Source organism: Lissotriton vulgaris, chromosome 9, assembly GCF_964263255.1.
Source record: "Lissotriton vulgaris chromosome 9, aLisVul1.2, whole genome shotgun sequence".
Classification (NCBI taxonomy): Eukaryota; Metazoa; Chordata; class Amphibia; order Caudata; family Salamandridae; genus Lissotriton; species Lissotriton vulgaris.
In genome coordinates this window covers 816,844,425-816,864,305 of record NC_141697.1, presented here as the reverse complement: position 1 = coordinate 816,864,305, position 19,881 = coordinate 816,844,425, and the positions used below count along the sequence as shown (strand labels likewise).

The 19,881-nt window shown below is 47.7% G+C and overlaps 1 protein-coding gene across 1 annotated transcript in view; it reads right to left on the bottom strand.

Moving 5' to 3' along the window:
- Window positions 1-19,881, bottom strand: part of CTSF (cathepsin F) — a 429,275-nt gene that overhangs the window by 395,217 nt on the left and 14,177 nt on the right. Inside the window, exon 2 of the mRNA XM_086938552.1 lies at window positions 13,018-13,137. Within this exon, the coding sequence (XP_086794678.1) occupies window positions 13,018-13,137 (120 nt within the window). The remainder of the gene's footprint in view (window positions 1-13,017; window positions 13,138-19,881) is intronic.

Genomic DNA, 19,881 nt, shown 5'->3' with positions numbered 1-19,881 from the left:
TTGTGGGTCGGTGTCAATGGTGAATCTGATCGATCATGCAAAAGGTGAAAGCAGAGGGTTTTAATCCATCTAGTTATATTGTTGAGGGAGGTTTGGCATAATTGTTCTTGGCAAATAGCAGGAAATCTGTTGTGAGAATGAATTTCAAGAAGGTTCATGGCAAGCCAGTCTGGATGAGGTGCAGTCAGTATTTGAGGTGTTAGATGTTTGGAGAGAAAGTGACATTCAAATAGTGTTGATCTGTATAAAAATCATCTGCTGTGTAAACAGCAGATAAACTGCTGTCCCAGCAGTTCATCTATTACTTATATTTTAGAGATCACTGTGACACTCTGTTTAAATAAAAGTGGTAACTGCAGCAGTGGGGAGGTTTAGCTTACATAAATAATTTCCATAAGGGTCTAAAATAAGCCTGGGGCATGGCCTTACTGGGGAATAGAGAGGACATCAGCCGTAGGTGTTCTGCTCTTGGCCTGCTAATATCAGCTACCATCAGCACCCATCATCCACCTAGTAGGCACAAATTTCAGTGCAGACCTTGGTGGCCACAAGGGAAGAGCGTGTCAGGCAGATCACCCGGAAGTTACAGCTGGTGGTGAGGAGAGGCCTAGGCAACACTTCAAGATGGACAGTGGCAATCTTCGGAGGCCGAGCACAACCAAGCACTAACTAAGGTTGCAGCACATCCACCTGAGAAACATGTGGCAGCGACATGCAGACAAGACCACTGTCAACCTAGGCAAGAAAGATATACGGCCAGATTCATCAACGGAAATTCGGCTCGCAACGGGCCAGATTCTGAGAATCTGTCCCTTTGCGAGCGCAATTTTTGCATTTGGGATTCATCATCCCAAATGCAAAATTCGCTATTATAGAATTCGCAAATTTGCGAGGAATTGCATTTAAGGAATGTCTATTCGAGATTACTTAAATGCAATTCATGAAACATTTAAAAATTGCGAATTCGCAATCTGGGGCCGCTATTACCGCAAAGTCAAACCTCGTGGTAAATAGCGGAAACTTAGAAAAATGCACTTAAGTGCATTTTTCTAAGTTGTATGTTACACACACACACACACATGTCCTTGGGACATGTGTGTGCGTAACACCAGCATCCAATATCATTTCAGGGGTGTAACAGGGTGTCCTCTGGACACCCCTGCACCCTTGAAATCGCAAACTCAACATGTGAATCGCTAATAGCGATTCGCACATTGATATGCCTTCCCATTCATTCCTATGGGCCTTTAGGCCCATAGGAATGAATGGGGAGTTATTCCTTATTTGCAATTAGCAATTAGCTAATAGCAAATAAGGAAGCTATAGAAATCGCAATAAATATTACGATTTCTACAGTAATCCCGTTTTGCGAGTCTGTAATAGCAATTCCTTAATAATCGCTATTACAGACTCCCAAAACATGCCGATGATGAATCTATGTGATAGAGAGGTGATGAAAAGCTCTGTGGCCCAGCAGAAACACCATATTGGAAGTGGCCACCAATTACGGCTCATCTTCACTTGGGGCAGTGAAAACCGATTTGACTGAGGAGTGACCAATACTCAGTATTAGCAAAGAAGGGCCCACAACAGAAACCATATTGACCATCCAGGGGCAAAAGATACACGACTAGGCTGGCAAAGAGCTTCCCTTACTCAGAGAGGGAACTTACCCTTGGTCAACGAGATCAAGAAAGGTAAAGTTGAGGTCCAACAGGAAGTGATAAAACATGGCACTTGGCAAAATGGTAGCAGGAATGAGAAGCAACTGGAAGCAGCCCAAAGGAAGAGCTAGCTGCGACGGTACCAAGGAGCGCTCCCACTTCACCACGTACACTAGATCTGGTAGGGGCACGGGCTCTTGAGGATGGGCAGGTAAGGGTCTGAAAGACTGCTCTAAGGACCATATTCCCCATTGCTGCTCTTATGCTCTGAAGAGGGCTGCAGGGAGGAACCATACACTGCAAAAAAGTGGCATACAAATTATTTAGTTATATTAACTTGGATGTTTTGGGTTGAGGGGTCTTTACAAACGTGGGGGAACTACTGCCCCAGGACACAATTCCACTTGCAAGGCATTCACAATGGAAGAGGCAATTGAACACACCAGGACCTTTAAAGATAGCAATCTTATGCTAGACCAATATGATTAAAATAGTAAGCCCTTACATTAGGCGCCTTATGCCTTGACAAAGCATTTAGAACTCCTTATTTTCTGAGGGAACCAGGGGAATCTGTGTCTCCTTCAAGATTGCTCACTTGCACTAAAAAGATTGCCCTAAATTATGATTAAAGGAATTCCAGCTGCAGTACTTCTTGTTAAGCCTTACAAAAAAGGAAGTGGTGATAATATTATAAAGTCAAAGTTTCATGGGCATTGTTTTAAGAGTTAATCCAGTCAAATCAGGTAGGTCCCACATCGCAGTGACACCACTTTGTGCCCCAAACACCAATCAGGAAAACTTCTTTAAATTAACATTTTCTGGCATTTTTATTTTTGCAGGACGGGGGAGGAGGTCGTGGGAGGTGACCTCAACCAGTGATAGAATGTACCAACGACCACACACACCAGGGTTTCAGAGATAAGAGGGTTTGCGTCCGCAAGTTTCAAAGAATACTGGATACCCTAAGAGACACACATAAGGATGACACTGACTTTTAATTCTGCAGCTCACTGCACATATGCATGACCTATTTCACTTCCTGATAGTGACCAGCTGGCGGTGCAGGTTAAAGATGCCCCTATCAGCACATTACCTTGACCACTCTGATGATCAGTACAATGCCGGCCTCACACCCAATATCAACTAGGAAACGTAATGACTACGTTCAATACGATCCAGTAGTCTTAAAGAGGATTTAGAATGGGTGTTCATGACTGATACTGACATGGAAAACGTTTCAGTTGCTATGCTTTGGGATATTCTAAAAACAGTCCTCAAGGGTCCTTACATATCAGCGGCAGCTTGACTGATAAAGGTGAGGGCTGAAAGCAGGGCATGGAAACTTAGGTCCAATTCATGTGCCCTAGATCTAGAGAAAGCTGAATATAACCGCCTTAAGACAAAACCGAAATATGACCTCCCGGAGAATAGAACAGGTAGGCTCCTTGTACCCCAATGAAAGGTAAAAAAAAACCTCGGAAGAGCTTATGAGAATTACAGGGTATGGATGGTGAAACACTGATAGAAGACAAGTCGATAGCAAGTGCTTTCCAGGATTTTTATCAGAATCGCTACAAAGAAGACACAATCTCAGCCTCTGACATCAAGGCCTACTAGAAGGCAAACCTCAGAAAGAAAATAGCTGCTGGGAATCCGTCGGTCACCATATTACACAGAAGGGGGTGATAAGTGGGAAGTGATAAGTGTAGTCAATAGGCACAAAAAGGGGAAAACCCTAGGCGCACAAGTTACTTACCTTCGGTGACGATATATCTGTAAGAAACAGTAGTTAGTATTAGATTTCTTACCTTAGAATATCCCCAGGTGTCAGACTGGATCCGGAAAATTTTGCATAGCAGTACCCCTGCGCGTCGGTAGGTGTCGTCTGCGCCCGGGATGACGCTGTCGGAGTACTTAGACGGCGCCCTCGCGCGCTGACGTCAGTTCTTATACATAGCTTTTCCGCGACAGAAATGCAGAGCCATGATAAAAACCAACACTGGTGCCATGAAACTAGGGCCCGGAAAGGGGATGACCTTAACCCTAGATATCGGTTCGCAGAACGGGGAGGATGGGTGGGGCTTTAAGGAATCTAATACTAACTACTGTTTCTTACAGATATATCGTTACCGAAGGTAAGTAACTTGTGCATCTGAAAGAAACAGGTTAGTATTAGATTCCTTACCTTAGAATAGATACCCCAGCAATACCAACCCCGGTGGTGGTTCTGCGAACCAATGATCACACCAGAAAGTCCTGGAGAACAGAACGGCCAAAGAAGCCATCTCTCCGGACTTGGCTGTCCTGGCAGTAGTGTCATGCAAACGTGTGCAGCCAGGCCCACGTAGCTGCCTGACAGATGCCCTGCAAGGGGACTCCCCGACCCACGGCAGTAGTAGCCGCCATGGCCCGAGTGGAATGGGCCCTCAGCCCAACAGGAGGCTCCTTTTTACCAAAGAGTAGCATACCTTGATGCACAACACAACCCACCGAGAAATGGTCCGCTTGTGCACCGCTCGACCCTTCTCAGCGCCCACGTAACCAACAAAGAGTTGGTCATCCACCCGGAACTTGCGTGTGTGATACAAATAGAATGGGAGCACACGTTTTGGGTCCAGACGGTGGAGCCTCTCTTCCTCTTTCGAGGGATGCAGAGGCGGAAAGAAGGTGGGCAAGGTGATGGACTGCCCGATGTGGAAGGCTGTGACTACCTTGGGCAGGAAAGAGGGTTGTGTCCGAAACACAACTTTGTCCGGATGGACAGAAAGGAAAGGAGGTTTAGAGGAAAGAGCCTGGAGCTCACTCACTCTCCTGGCAGAGGTGATGGCAACCAGGAATGCAGTCTTGAGAGTAAGGAGACGAAGAGGACAGTTATGAAGTGGCTCGAAAGGAGTGCACATCAGGTAAGTCAGAACAAGGTTCAAGTCCCACTGAGGCATCACGAAAGGAACAGGAGGAAACATATGAGTGATGCCCTTCTAAAACCTATTTACAACTGGGGACTTGAACAAAGAGGGCTGATCAGGGAGCCTTAAGAAGGCAGAAATGGCAGAGAGGTAGCCCTTGATAGTGCCCAGAGCATAGCCCTGCTGGGCAAGAGAGAGAAGAAAGAGGAGAACCTCTGAAAGAGGGGCAGAAAGGGGATCCACAGCCTTTGCTGTGCACCATGCGACAAATTTGTTCCACCTTCAGGCGTATACCGATTTTATGGAGGGACGCCTGGCTGCCAGAATCACATTACAGACTTCAGGAGGCAAGTCAAATGGCCTCAACTGCCGCCGCTCAATCTCCACGCATGTAAGTGGAGACTGGACAGGTTCAGGTAGAGGACCGTCCCCTGCTGCTGCCACAGAAGGTCCTTCTGAAGAGGCAGACGAATCGGGGGATCGACAGACATGCTGAGTAGCTTGGGATACCAGTATCTTCGTGCCCAGTCCGGAGCCACAAGGATAACTTGGGCCTGGTCACGTCTGATCTTTATCAGCACTCTGGGCAGAAGTGGTATAGGCGGAAAGGCGTACAACAGACCGCAGCTCCACTCGCGACGAAAAGCGTCTCCGAGCGAGTGCCGCCTTGGAAATTCCAACACGCAGAACTGATGACATTGCACGTTCTCTTCTGTGGCGAATAGATCTAACCAAGGCTCTCCCCACTGCTGAAAGAGGCCTTGCGCCATGTCCGAGTTCAGACGCCATTCGTGATCCATCATGCACCGATGGCTGAGTTCATCCGCCCTGGCGTTCAGGGAACCTGCCAGGTGTTGAACCACCAGGGTCACACCCTGATGTTCCATCCACTGCCAGAGGCGCAGAGACTCCTGGCATAGGGTCCATGACCCCCCCCCGCCCTGTTTGTTGCAGTACCACATGGCGGTGGTGTTGTCCGTGAACACCTGCACTACACTCCCCCGGACAGAGGGGAGGAATGCCTTCAGTGCAAGCTGGATCGCCCGCAGCTCCAGAAGGTTGATGTGGAGCCGGGACTCCGCCGGAGACCAGAGGCCTCTGATCTCCACCTCTCCCATGTGGCCCCCCCAGCCCTGGAGGGACGCGTCCGTCACAACTACGTGCTCCGGTTGGGGTAGGGAGAGGGATCTGCCGCTGACCCAATCGCGGTCCGTGAGCCACCACTGCAACTGTCTTGCAGTGCCCTCCGAGATCAAGACATGGTCGGACAAGTTGCCCTGATGCTGGCCCACTGAAACTTCAGGTCCCACTGCAAAGCCCGCTTCCGCCACCTGGCGTGATGCACCAGAAGGATGCAAGAGGCCATCAGCCCCAGAAGCCGCAGCGTCAACCTGAGCGAGACTCGGGATAACGGCTGAAAGATCAGAATCAGAGCCTGAATATCCTGAACCCGCTGTTCGGGAGGATAAACCCGAAACTGCGCCGAGTCTAGAACCGCTCCAATGAAGAGGAGCTTCTGAGAGGGACACAGGTGTGACTTCGGCACATTGATGGAGAACCCCAGCTTGTGCAGGAGGTCGTCCGTAGTCTGGAGGGGGCTGATGACTGTCTGGGGCGAGCCCGCCTTCAACAACCAGTCATCGAGGTAGGGGAAGACTGAAACCCCTAACCTGCGCAGATGAGCTGCGACCACTGCCATCACTTTCGTGAACACCCGTGGGGCGCTAGTAAGGCCGAAGGGGAGCATGGTACACTGAAAGTGCTCGTGGCCTACCGTGAACCGCAGGTAAAGCCGGTGGACCGGCAGGACGGGGATGGGAAAATAAGCGTCCTGCAAGTCCAATGCTACCATCCAGTCTCCCGGGTCCAGGGCAGCTAAGACCTGAGCCAAAGTCAGCATCTTGAACTTCTCCTTCCGGAGTAAGCCGTTGACGTTCCGCAGATCCAAGATAGGACGTAGGCCCCCTTTGCCCTTATTGGGAACCAGAAAGTAGTGGGAGTAACAACCACACCCTACTTCTGGCCCAGGAACGCGCTCGATGGCCCCCTTGGCCAAGAGGGCCGTAACTTCCTCTCGCAGAAGATTCAAGTGATCCCCCGACACGTGGTGGTACTGCGGTGGCATGGCTGGAGGGGTCGCCTCTAAGGGGAGGGAGTAGCCCTTTCGGACGATTTGCAGCACCCACCTGTCCGAAGTAACATTGTGGCAGCACGGCCGCGACTGTGTCCCACAGAGAGTGGGCATAACGGCCCAAGAGGCACGCGGTGTTAACTGACCGCAAACCCAAACTTAGGGAGGAGAATACCTTTTTCCCGTATTGCTCGTACCTCTTGGATTCCCGTTCGGGGGGAGCCGTTGGGAATGCGGTCTGGGAGTTAGAGGTCTAGATGACCAGGCTCTTGGGGTGAGGTGGGTGGACAGGAAGCAAGGGTCGCCCGGAGCCGGGCGGTAGCGTCTGGCCACGTTCCTATCTACAGGCGGACCTGTAGCAGGCCTGGACCAGGTGTCCAGAAGAACGTCAGATAAGGCCTCATTAAACGGCAGCAGAGGCTCCGAGGAGCTTGCCTGCAGTTTAAGGACCTCAGTGAGGGGGTTAGTCCTCACGGCCGCGACGGGGAGTTCAAGGGATAAGGCCTTGGCCGCCCGCGTCAACACCACACTATAGGCAGCCCCCTCCTCCGTAGCCACGATAGGGGGGGAGACAAAACCAGTGTCTGGCGAAGTGTCCAGACCACTGGCATCCCCAAGCTCACCTGCCCAGTCCTGGTAAGGCTGGCACTCACGTGCCAGAGGTTCCTCAGACCCCTCCCAATCCTCCTCGCCACCCATCTCCTGATACTCAGGGTCAAAGGATGGGGCCGGGTCATAGAAGTAAAAATCTCCTACCGGCATCGAATGCTCCGGCGCCGGACCCGAATCGAGGGTAGGACCGGGGACGGCGTCGTCCTGGGACGGCGCCGGGGGCGACACCCTAGGGGTCGGCGCCCGCGAGGTCGTAAGGACGACCGGAGACGACCCAGATCCGGAGCCGGATCCGGCGGGGCCCTGCGGCGCCAGGACCAAAGTCGCCGCCGGGGCCGAAGCACCCGACGGCGCCGGGGCCGAAGCACCCAGCCCGCTTGGGGACCCAGTCGGGGCCGCTGGGCCGAAGGCGCCGCGGAACCCGACGGAGGAGCGAGCGACCTAATGGCCATGAGGAAGGCCTCGATCTCCTCTGGCGTCATGTTCTGCTCAGGGACCGGCGAGTATGGAGCAGGCCGCGACGCCTGCGGCTCCGGCGGAGCCGCGTGGGCGGTGTCGTCTGAAGCCCCGGTCGCATCGCGCAAGCGTCGGGGGGGATCAGAAGAGCGATGTCGCCTCTTCGACTTCTTGTGCCTCTTACATGAGGACTTGGAGCCCGAGGAATGATGTCGACTCCCGGAGCTATGACGACTCTGGCCCCGCGACCGGTCCCTCGACCTCCTTCCGGACCGGGACCTCGAACGGCGCGGGCCGACTGCCGGAGCTCGAGGCGCTTGCGGGACCACTCCCGCCTAGCCTTCGACGTCAAGGCCCGGCAGTCGGGGCACGACTTGTCGTCGTGGTCGGGCCCCATCAAAAAGTGACTGAAGGGTACCCCTTTCTCCGGACCTGCGCTTGCTGGCGCGGAAAAAAGAACTGACGTCAGCACGCGAGGGCGGCGTCTAAGTACTTTGACCACGTCATCCCGGCGCCAACAACGCCGACGACGGACGCGGAGTCGCAGAAGACGCCTACTGATGCGCAGGAGTACTGCTATGCAAAAATTTCCGGATCCAGTCTGACGCCTGGGGATATTCTAAGGTACGGAAGCTAATACTAACCTGTTTCTTTCAGATACAGATACATAATCTGTTACATGCTATGAAATTTTCTGTAGAGCGTGCTCAACAATTAATAAGGGTTTCAGTAAAAACTATGTGATTTCACAATACAGTATTGAAATCATTTATCTCACAAAAACATAGTTCAAGGATGACTGTTGCGCCATCATGAATTAACTTACCTTTACCGGTTACACCTTGTTCTCTGCCTACTACACTCAAACATGCAGTTGAGTGGTTTTTATTCTGGGTAAAATGGTTTGAAATGCTCTAAATTGGATTCATCTTCCCCAGTGCCCGTGAACCTAAATTAATTAGACTCCCTGACTTGTCTGGGACTCACTGGAACTTACTTCTAGGCTATCAAATTCTTCTGGGGAGGTGCTGAGCTTATCTTCTTTATTAACCTCTTTGTGTGCCCCACCCACATAAAAAACAGACTTTGGATACTGTCTGCAGTAACACCCACCTATACCAGACATATTATTCTTTTATGGTCTCATAGTCTAACCACTATTATTTTTTTCATTTCAAGTACCTATAACTATAATGAATAGGGATATGACTTCTGCGGCCTTGATCTACCCTAAATGGAAAAAGGTTTTAACTGAACCATTAGCGCCCTGTTAAACGATTCTTCCACTGAGCTCTCTCTCTCCTAGAAGTGTACAATACACAGATAACTACTGCTTTTAATATGATAGCCTCCACTGAAGAAGTCCCTTAAACAGGCTAGACCTTTTTGTGGTTGATTCTCCATGGACCTATCAGAAATGAAATTGTCTATTCGTAATCTTGAGTGCCAATGATGTTGTGATAACTCTTCTCAAAAACTCACATTTTAAAAGCTCATCCAAATGTACTATTAAACCTGTCAAGGCTGATTTTTTTCCATTAAAATATCTGATGCTTTTAAGAATATTGTTGTCCTTGTAAGCTACCAAACACGATCAAATAGCAGATTCTTGGAGAATAATTAATACTATTCCTTGAAACTGGTGATACGTAGAGCCAATGTGATCTCCCCACTGTCATAGTCCAACTGGGCTCTTGACCCATTTTTCTCATGTCAATATAGTGGGTTATTCCTTATTTGAGTGGTTTTAAACTTTCACATGTAATCTCCTAACTGAAAAAACCCTCACTAAATCCTGAAAAATCTGTCTATAGGAACAACTTCCCAATTTGGATAAGTTCTTAAAAAGGACAGTATTTACATAGCTAGTAGACCAGATAAATACACCACTAAATCTTGGGTCCAGGCTTGATGATTTTGGAATCAATGAAACAACCCTTACATGGTTTGAAGACTTTAACTAACAGATCTCAAGTAAAATGTTCCCTCCTTATATCTCTTCTCTGAGATGCCATGCTTGCAGAGTCCCTCAGGGCCACATTTCGTTTCCACTCCTTAATCTCTATATATATTTTGCCCTCACTATTAGAACTCAAATTAATGCTGTGATTAGTTCCTTCTTTTCCCAACATCATACGTTAAAATGTATTCTCTATCTTTATTCTTTTCTTTACAAAGTGCCAACCCTGAATTATTTTTATCAACGCTGGTTACCATAGCATGGATTATCTGTATCTGCCTCAATGCGCTGAGCATGGCCTCCAAATGGTGCAAAACTATGCTGTACGCCAGCGTTAAGACAAAGAAAGACCATACTTCTCCAGCATTTGTCTCTTTACATTGGCTTCATGTCAAGGATTTTAAGTCGTTTTGTGTAATGCACAAAGATTTATAAGTTTAAAGACAACTAGCCCTTCTTCAGTGCCTCAAGTGGTACAGTCCTAATCTGCCATTAATATGCAGAGGAAAGCATTTCTTTGAGGTTCCCAGATTTAGTTGGCAGCTTCTAGGTGGTAGACACCACACCTACACCTAAAGTCAATCAGCTAAAATTCAGGACGCCCGGATCGTATGGTCTCTTCCATTCTCTGAACATTGGTTTCATTTTCTATCGGTGCCAAGGTACCCTCTTGCTGAACATTGCACTCTCCAAAAAGGTAGCCTAACCTACCCTCTGAGTCTTCTTAAAATAACTGGATTCATTTTAGGGAATCCTGGCTTCCTTTGCTGTACAGAATGTTTTGCAAGTCCTGAAAATTATAGTCTATAACCCGAAATCAGGGACAGATCAGGTGTAATTAAATGTACTCGAACAAAAAGCACACTCCGCTAATAGCAAGCACATGAAAAACAACAAAATGCACGTACATAGTACAGTGAAAAGTGAAACAATTTCACAGTATGATTTCACAGTACGAGGTAGGCTAGGTTTTAATATGTAAAATACACTTTAGAAATAATGTCCTGATTTAAACTCTCGAGTTAGTCTTTGTAACTAGCACCTTGAGACCCTCGCGGGTGAGTAGCTGCACTTTACCAACCCTGATTGTTTGTAACAGTTATTTTCATTGCTTCATTTCGGAATTACATGCTTAACTGTAAAATCTACAAATCTATTAAACTACTCAGAACATTTGCCAGATGCTTTCCCTTCTTTCGCTCATCACTTTGGATAAGGAAAAAGGACAATCAGATCCCATGCAAACACTGAGTCACTGTATCCCAAATGCCATATGGAAATGTCCTTTTTTAATTATTATTCACAACAATTATGTTTTGGTAATAAAAGGAGGAAACCTAAATATGAGGACAACTTCAAAGAGAAAAACACATCTTTTTGAAATTCTCTCCATTTTTTTATCAAAATGCTTTAAATGTAAACAATGTAACATCAGCAAAATGCTTACTTCCTACCCTACTAATAAAATCCACCCTAATACATCACGAGTGAACTATAACGTGGCGACCCTTCATTTACGGTCATCAGTCAATGATCATGTGAGTCATTTCCAGGTCCACCATGTGAGGCCAGGTGGTGTGTGATGCTACTTCCGCTACTCCTGGTGTTTTGGTGAATTAAGGTCAATGTTACAGCAGTCACCAGGCAGAAAGTATTTAATTCCAGTGCACATACATACCCGCCAACTCACTTGCATTTGGCTGTGGCCTCCTCTTTTTACTTACCTCCATTGTCTATATTTGGGTAATTCGTTTTTTAAACATATATCATCCGTTTTGCTGCCTGACTTCACCTGTATTCAAGAGAATGACAATGCTGAACGTTCAAAAGTGGGAGTGTGGGTGGGAGGGGTCAGTAGCCCAAAGAGTTTGTATAGGACCTGCGGTCTATGTGGCTGAATGCCAGGTTTGGCGAAAAACAAGTTCTGACTCGGCATCATGCCTCTTTCCTCTCCACCACCCTAAACTTCCTGCCTTCTGTATCTCTCGCATGTTCTTCTTTTCTCCCTTTGCTCTCCCACTTTTTCTCTCACTCTTCCACCATATTTCTCTCTCTTGCTCTCAGTCTGATGATGGAAAATGAGTGTCCGTCCACGAATAAAAGAGTCGATGCTCACTGCTTGCAACCACTGGCACAAATTAAGCACAGGGTGGGTCAGGGCGATAAACACTGCCGATGGTGCTCCTAATTTGGCCGTGCACGGTGGCAAGTAGTGGGGGGGGGGGGACGTTTTGTCGGCGGTGGTGTCCCCCACGCTCTTACCTACGGCCGTAGCAGGAATCGCCTGCACCCCCTCCCCCTTAGATACGGGTGCCCACAGGTCTAGCTACGCAGCTGACCTTGTAGCACTTCACCCGTCAGAGCACTACAGAAATAAACACATCAGAAAAGAAACATTCCCGATAATCATGTGCTCATGATCACAAATGAGTGGAGTGCCATCGCAGTCACAAGGCCCAGCAAGAGACCGGATCAGGCAGGCAGCGCCAAACCCTGCAGGGCTTTCCCGTGACATGCTGACACAACAGCATACCAGCACGCGAACAACAGCCACAGAAGATTTATTCTGCATAGCTATGTCTACATTATACAATACTCAGCAGAAAGACAAGGAGTGTTTTGAGGGGTTATCCGATCAAACTCAAAAGCAGAACAGTGACTCACTGACCAACTTTTAAGTTCGTATAAAGAGTTGTCCAGTTTCTGCTGGCCACTCTAACCGTAGACGCAATTTACGACGTTTCAGAAAATCACACAAGTTTCTGTACAATTCACAGATTTTCTAGTAAATCAAAGGTGCGGCCCAGAAGTTGAAAGATTCTGGGCTCTAATCCAAGCTTCCTCATATGACAAAAATGTGTTATCCTGAGGAAGTCAATTTACTACATTAGCAGCATGTGTATAACACACGTTTGCCATTTGTGTGCCATCGGAACAGTTAAATTCTGGGCACCCTTCCCCCACGACTGTGGTAAGGTCATGGTAATCTGGCATATAAAAGGTTAGATGCACACTTTGACGGTGCATGATGAGAGCCGGATGCAAACGGGTTGGATGTTGACCTACAATATTATTTACACGCATCACAATTTTTGAGAGATGAAATCATGATAGAAGTTCTGAGAGGCAACTCTTCAACAGATCTAACGCTGAACCACATGTCCTTCCCACCAACCAGCAGCCACTGTCGCAAGTACAGCACAATATTAGACCGCTACATAACTCCAAAAAAATAGCTGAGGTGCGTCTGAGATTAAGAAAGAAAGAGGATACAAATAGATTTCCTACCTTTAGGTTTCCTCCAGTCGCCAGTGGGCAGTTCTCCAGCTCATAGTCTTTATTGACGTTCTTCCTGCACATCGTTGCACCAAGTTTGAATTTTATCTTGTAATTGATGCCATTGACAAGCTGAAAAATGCATAAGAAACATTTTCAATGGGTTGCCAAAAATTGCACGTTAAGTTTCCACATCGACATTGTTCACAGGGGAACTGTGGCAAGACAATGACGCAATATGAATTGTGAAAGAACCAGCATAGTAACAGCTCTTACTGCACGCTACCACCAGTCATACACACTTCAAACCACCACTACACGCTTCCACTAAACACACACACCAACAGCCATCACTGCACAATTCCTACAGGCACACACATCCACCACCCATCAATGCACACACTAATTGATAACGCATCCACCAATTAATATTGTACCTATCGCACTATGCTGCACTTTACCTTTTAAAGGTAATGCGTTAAAGTGCATAGCGAGAAGACTCCTAGATGCCAGACTCTGAGTGGAGAGTCCAACAAGAGGAACAGGCAGGAACCACGACCGGAGGGAGAGAAGACCGCGACTCCCTACCGAAAGTGGATTCTCGAGGCCCAGCGGAGACGAGAACAGAGATTCCTGCTTCAGAAGAAAAGAGAGAGCTGGACACCATCCGGTGCCACGAATTGGCCAATCACGTTCCCGGAGGAGCGTGCTTTTCGGAGATACGTACGCGCCTCAGAGGCTTCCTGGGGAAAGGAACCGGTCCCCAGCTGCTCGGCATAAATAGAGGGGGCTTGCCAGAATCAGAGTGAGTCCTAAATAAAGCAGAGCTTCGGGAGTATTCCAGTCTTACGGGGGTGACGCATGCATGCTTAACAACTGGTGACGGACAACGGGTGATATTCCCCCCACTCCTTATCCCTTATATTACAAGTCCAACCAGACAGCACTCTTACGGAGCTTTTCTTTTTTTCTGTTCTTTCGGAGGAACGCATACTGTCCACGGATCTACGAACGCTATTGGACAATAGCTATACTACAACTAACTGTCTTTCCATCCACTAGACCTACTCATCCAGCCTCTGGCCTCAGTGTTGCTTTTGCCCAGGCCCACAATTTGTTTCATGAGAGATCGTTTTCCTGCTAGCAACTAGGAACAGGTTGTGACCTGCAACTGGCCATGCACGATTAGTGGCAGAAGTGCGATGTCCACCTGATCTGCTAACCAGATCACCTATGGGTCTGTGATGGGTGCAAGCAGAGTGGTCACTGGATGCGCAGCCTGATGCCATTATGCCAAGAGGGTTGTAGGACACAACCACAAATGCCTAAACAACGCGGTCTGAACCACAACTGCATCTTTACCGTGCATACTGTTACCATGCATGCCTTTACAACTAACTAGCAGCCCGCCCCAGCGTTGCCTGGGGCAGAAAGGGGCTGGGGCAGTACACCCGCTCCCGCCCCAACCCCCTCCTGTCCCGACCCCTTCCCGCCACCACTCCTCCCGCCTGTCCCTCTGTGCACACCCGCTCCCCTCCCGCCCCGACTCCCTCCCGCTCCCGCCCTGATTTCAAGCTTTACTTTATCTGAGCTGCCGCTCCTCTCCTCTTTGCCATGACGCGCCCTCGTTCCTCACCTCACCGCAGCTCCATGTCCGCCGGTCCTCCTCATCGTCATCACGCACGTCACGTTCATCACGCACGTCGTGTCGCGGCCAGCGCTAGGTACCGGCCGCCGCTACTTTCAGGGGACTACTTTGTTTTAGAACTTAATTTTTTTTATTTACTTTTTTATTTTTATCTATATAGCCTATGTCCATCTACACACCCTGACATTTTCATAGATGTATCGGGTGTGTAGATTGGCGCTATGGTTCTTGAGTTTACCTGGCCAAAAGGTGCAAGTTCTCTCTTTATAATAGTAGTATAGATTTCGTTGTAAAGGCATGACTGCTAAAGGAATATTAGTGGTACAGTGCACACCCCAGCCCATCCCCTGCCTGGCACCCTAACACCCCACTCTAACCTGTAGACCAACCCCATCTCCTCACCCGGAGCTCTAACACTCGGCCCTGCCTAAATACCTACCCCATCCTCTCACACTAGGAGCCCTTAAAATGACCACCAGCCATTAAAACTACCACGACGCCCTGAGCTTTAAAACCCTGCCACAAAATGGCAATTCCCCCCTGCCCTGTGCCCTACAACCAACCCTACCCCTGAAAACTACACCCCCCAAACCCGGCCCCAGCCCCCCTTGCCAGGCCACGTCCCGGAGCTTCCTTTCCTGATCCTTCCTGTTCCTCTTCCAAACTATCTGCACAACTAGACCTCTGACTGTCTCAACCATACATATGCGTGGTTAACCTCATGCGTGCTAGCGTTATTTTGCTCGCACGCTGAGATTTTTAATATCGCATGTTCCATGACGAGCTGGGCTCGGCATCAGCGTGCGAGGAGGCTACGCGATGACGAGCCCAGCTCGTCATCAGCCCCGAAGGGGTTAAGGTAGATGTGTGGTTTAGGCATGCGTTGTTCAGCTTGCGTGGAAATCCCACAGTGGATGGGCCTGGTGCCCCAAAGGGAACAGGTTCTCTGTAGGCCAAACTTTATCATTCAGAAAAGCCCACTTTGCCTCTTCAGGAAACCAGAAACGGCCCCCCTGGCTGTGTGGGGCTAAGAGGGGTGTAGGATTTGGGGATAGGATTGAGGCAGTTCTGATGAAATGCTGGCTGAGGTGTCCATCCGATCAACACACATAACCCTGGGACCCTCACCCCTCCCACGTGACCCGCCCTTTCGACCAAGTTCACAACACATAAAGTTAGGCTCCTCTATACCCTGGCATTCCACTAACATCCAATTTGTATTTTTCGGTAATGCTCTAATACAGTGTATACGTTTTACAAAATATGAATATAAAAATGTATTAAAATATTTACAGGGTGAGGGCTGACATTTGTCAAGGATAACAATATGATTTTTCAGATCACTGTCCCAGCTCTGGAAGGTGCTAAGGTCCACACACTGATCATTTGCAACAAGCAAACTCTCTAACCACATTTCAATGTTTCAACAACCACTACAAAACCCCACAAATTACATCTATACACCATTCTACCCCAACTGCAACGCAACGGCACCTTCACTGTCACTCAAAACACTCTGTCCTAAACCTCTATCAAATCCACACATCACCAACACAACACAAACCCACACCCACATTATACATTACCTTAATCCCATCAAACACACACTCCCCGTTCATACAAAACACCAGCTCTACTCTCTTCTTGCTAACAGATCCCTTTCCATCACCACCAAACCTTAACTCAACCCTCTCTCATATCATCCACTAATAACACCCTCCTCCTTTGTTCATCAAAAACACACAGCCAAACAATCCTTACACTCCACTCCACCACACATCTTATCTCTTTCTGCTACCAAATCTAACACAAACTCATAACCGCTGTCCATCCCATCTCATACCCCACATACATTCTTCTCATCCAATGCACATCACCACCCCCTTCACCAACAGTACTTTACATCCCAATCCTTTACAGAATTTCACTACATCAATATCTCATCTCGCTACTCTACAAAAATAAAACATAACATACACACAGCACATAATAATTTCACACACTCAATTTCATACTACATTCTGTCCCAAAATACAAACACCCACTCCCACCATCATGAATACACAAATAATACACATCCTAAACCATCTTTACTCCCAAACGTTCTATCTTTACCAACACCTCACACAAATACCACAAGAAAACAACTCTCATTCACAACTTAGAGCCTTAAAACATGACCCACATGCTCCACAACCAACCCTATCTCATACGCCTTCCACCCTAAACCGACACAAACAAAATAAACATGCCACTCTTTGAATCTCCTTGTCTGTTACACAACATGATTACACTACAAAAACAACACATTTCACCAACTTACTCACAACCACCATCTCCACCACCTGCACACGCAGACCCAACAAAATGTCTTCAAAGTCTGCTGGACTAAGATTACAATATAGACAAACAACACTACCCCTGATACAGTTAATACCACCACTAATAATACACCTGCTCCCAGATCAATCCGGCTTTATGCCCCATAGAAATACAGCCATGAACCTGCGTAGAGTTCAGGGGGTGTTGGGCAGGGCACATACCATCCAAGAACCAGCTGTGATTGTGTCCCTGGACGCGACCATGGCGTTTGACACTATTGAATGGCCGTCCTCTGGACAGTTTTGGCAAAGATGGGATTTGGCCCAAAATACATCCAATGGGTACGTCTCTTATACAATGAACTTTTGTCTCCGGTGGTAGTCAATATTAAACTGTCAGCTACGTTCCTACTTAGTCGGGGAACCCATCAGGGATGCCCACTTTCACCTCCCCTTTTTGCCCTACCCTTAGACCCACTGGCAGCCTGGATCCAGAGAGATCCTATGATATGAGGTTTGAGATGGACCCTGACTGGGAAAACCGCATCTCACTCTATGTTGATGACATGTTGCTTTATTTGGCTTCCCCTAAGAAATCCCTGATAGTGGTTTTATATATTCGGGCTGTATTCTGTAGATTTTCTGGATTTACTGTCAACTGGGGTTAGTCCCTATTATTCGTTCTTAGGGGGGGATCCACCCATCCGCGAGAGACTGCCCAATACAGATTACCACTGTCGACTTTCAGTATCTAGGGATTTTTATCTCCCTTGATCCTTCAATCGCTACGTCCAAAACCTTCTTCTGCCCCTGCGTAGGCTCATAATAAATATTCCCAGCTGAAAATTGCTTCCCCTCTCCCTCTTGGGAAGGGCTGCCCTGTTTAAAATGATGTCCTTTCCTAGGTTCCTCTACGCCCTGCAGAACACCATGGACCCTGTTCCAACGCATTATTTTAAGGAGGTTGAAGGCCCCCAGAGAGACTTGCAAGCTGACGTTATTTATTTATTTATTTATGGCATTTGTAGAGCGCTCTGCAACCCTACGGGCATCCTGGCGTTAAACTGGTATGACGGAGGAATCAGCCTCCCAGACATTAAAAAATACTACTGGGCAGCACATCTAGCAGCCGTCAACCATGGCACGTACGGTCGAAGCGACGATCATGGCGATGACTTGGATAGATGGCCTAAACGATAAAAGTTAACAGGCCCCACCAAACACACTGTTCAAATTTGGCTTGACGACACTAACTCTCTTGGATGGGGACATAGATTGACATTAGCAACCCCACTTTGGGATTCTGAGAAACTGGTTTACCTATGGAGGTCAAAGGGATTCGACAGGTGGGACCTTATTGGCATTTCACATATTAAAGACATTTGGGGAGAGGGAGGGGTCAAGTCCTTCACCACGCTGCAAACAGAATACGAGCTTGCAGGCACTGAATATTTTCGATATGCACAGGTTCTACACTCACTCCAATCTTTTCTACCGAAGGCGGCTGCTCCTCCCAAGGCCTCACCCTTGGAGGACACAATTTTAGACGGCCACCTACCCTAAAAATCTATTTCCTTAATATACAAGAAACTTAAAAATAACATGGCGGATCCCCTCCAATCGTTGCGGGAAAAATGGGTGCGAGATGGGATTGAGATGGATGATAAGGACTGGCTGGAGGCAGTGTCCTCCCGTAGAGTGGTCACTATTCCAGCACGCCTCAGGCTGGTACAGCTTAAAATCCTCCATAGAATATATATCACCGGGCCCCGTCTGATACATATGGGGAGGGCTGATAGTGGGGAGTGCAAACGGCACTGTGGTCATATGGGAACATGCATGCACATAATCTGGGAGTGTAAACATGTCAGTTCCTTTTGGCACAAGGTACATGATACAATCAATGCAGTGCTAGATGTCTGTCTCCACCCAGAGGCGCGAAGGTGCCTCCTGAATATATGGGAACCCACAGACCTGAACACTCACCAGACACAGTGGGCCACACTAGGGTTCATGCTTGCTAAAAAAAAATGCGCACAACTATGGGGCGCAGCTCAATCCCCCACACTAGAAGCCTGGGAAAAGGACTTTGATTGGTGCATGTATAGGGAGAAGACGGTGTACTCGGCCACGGGATGCCCCAAAAAGTGGTCCCATATTTGGAGCCCTTGGAATACCTATTGTGGAGAGATTTGTGTAAAGTCTCGTATTGAACAAGATGACCTCCTCACCCCGTAACATTCCCCTCCTATGTAATGGTATAACCCTGTTCCACCTGTGCGTCATTACAGTACATAAACTGGCTGATTCCTCTGTATTGTTTATTTGAATCTATGTATGTTTAATAGAAAGATTTATAAAAAAAAATACACCTGCTACAAGTTTAAAGAATACTGTTCACTCTTCTATAAAACAAAGTCACACTACCACCAAAACACAATCTCTAGACTGCCTACTAATAAATGCTCAATCATTCTCTAAAAACAACAACCACATCTGCAAACTACTCATTGACGCACAACCTGCTTATTCTTCATAAGTGGATCATGGTTGGGAGATTGCATGGCTCTGGTGTTGTAAAAAAAAAAAAAGGTAAAGGAGGAGGTGTACTAGCTGTTAAATTCAAGGAATCAATAAATCTCACCAAAGCTGACACATTTCCCTACAAGGTTGTGAGGCCCTCATCACCAGATGCACCCCTGCATCAACTTCCTTCTGTAACTTCTACATCAACCTCCTTCTGTAACTTCCCCCTTTTTTACAGACCACCACCTAGCAATCCAACTTTCGCAGACATGTTTCTAGACACAGTTTCAAACCGTATGACTCTAAGATCCAACCTATACATCCTTGGTGACCTAAACATATGGTTTGACAAACCCAAAACACCCCATCCAACAACTATCA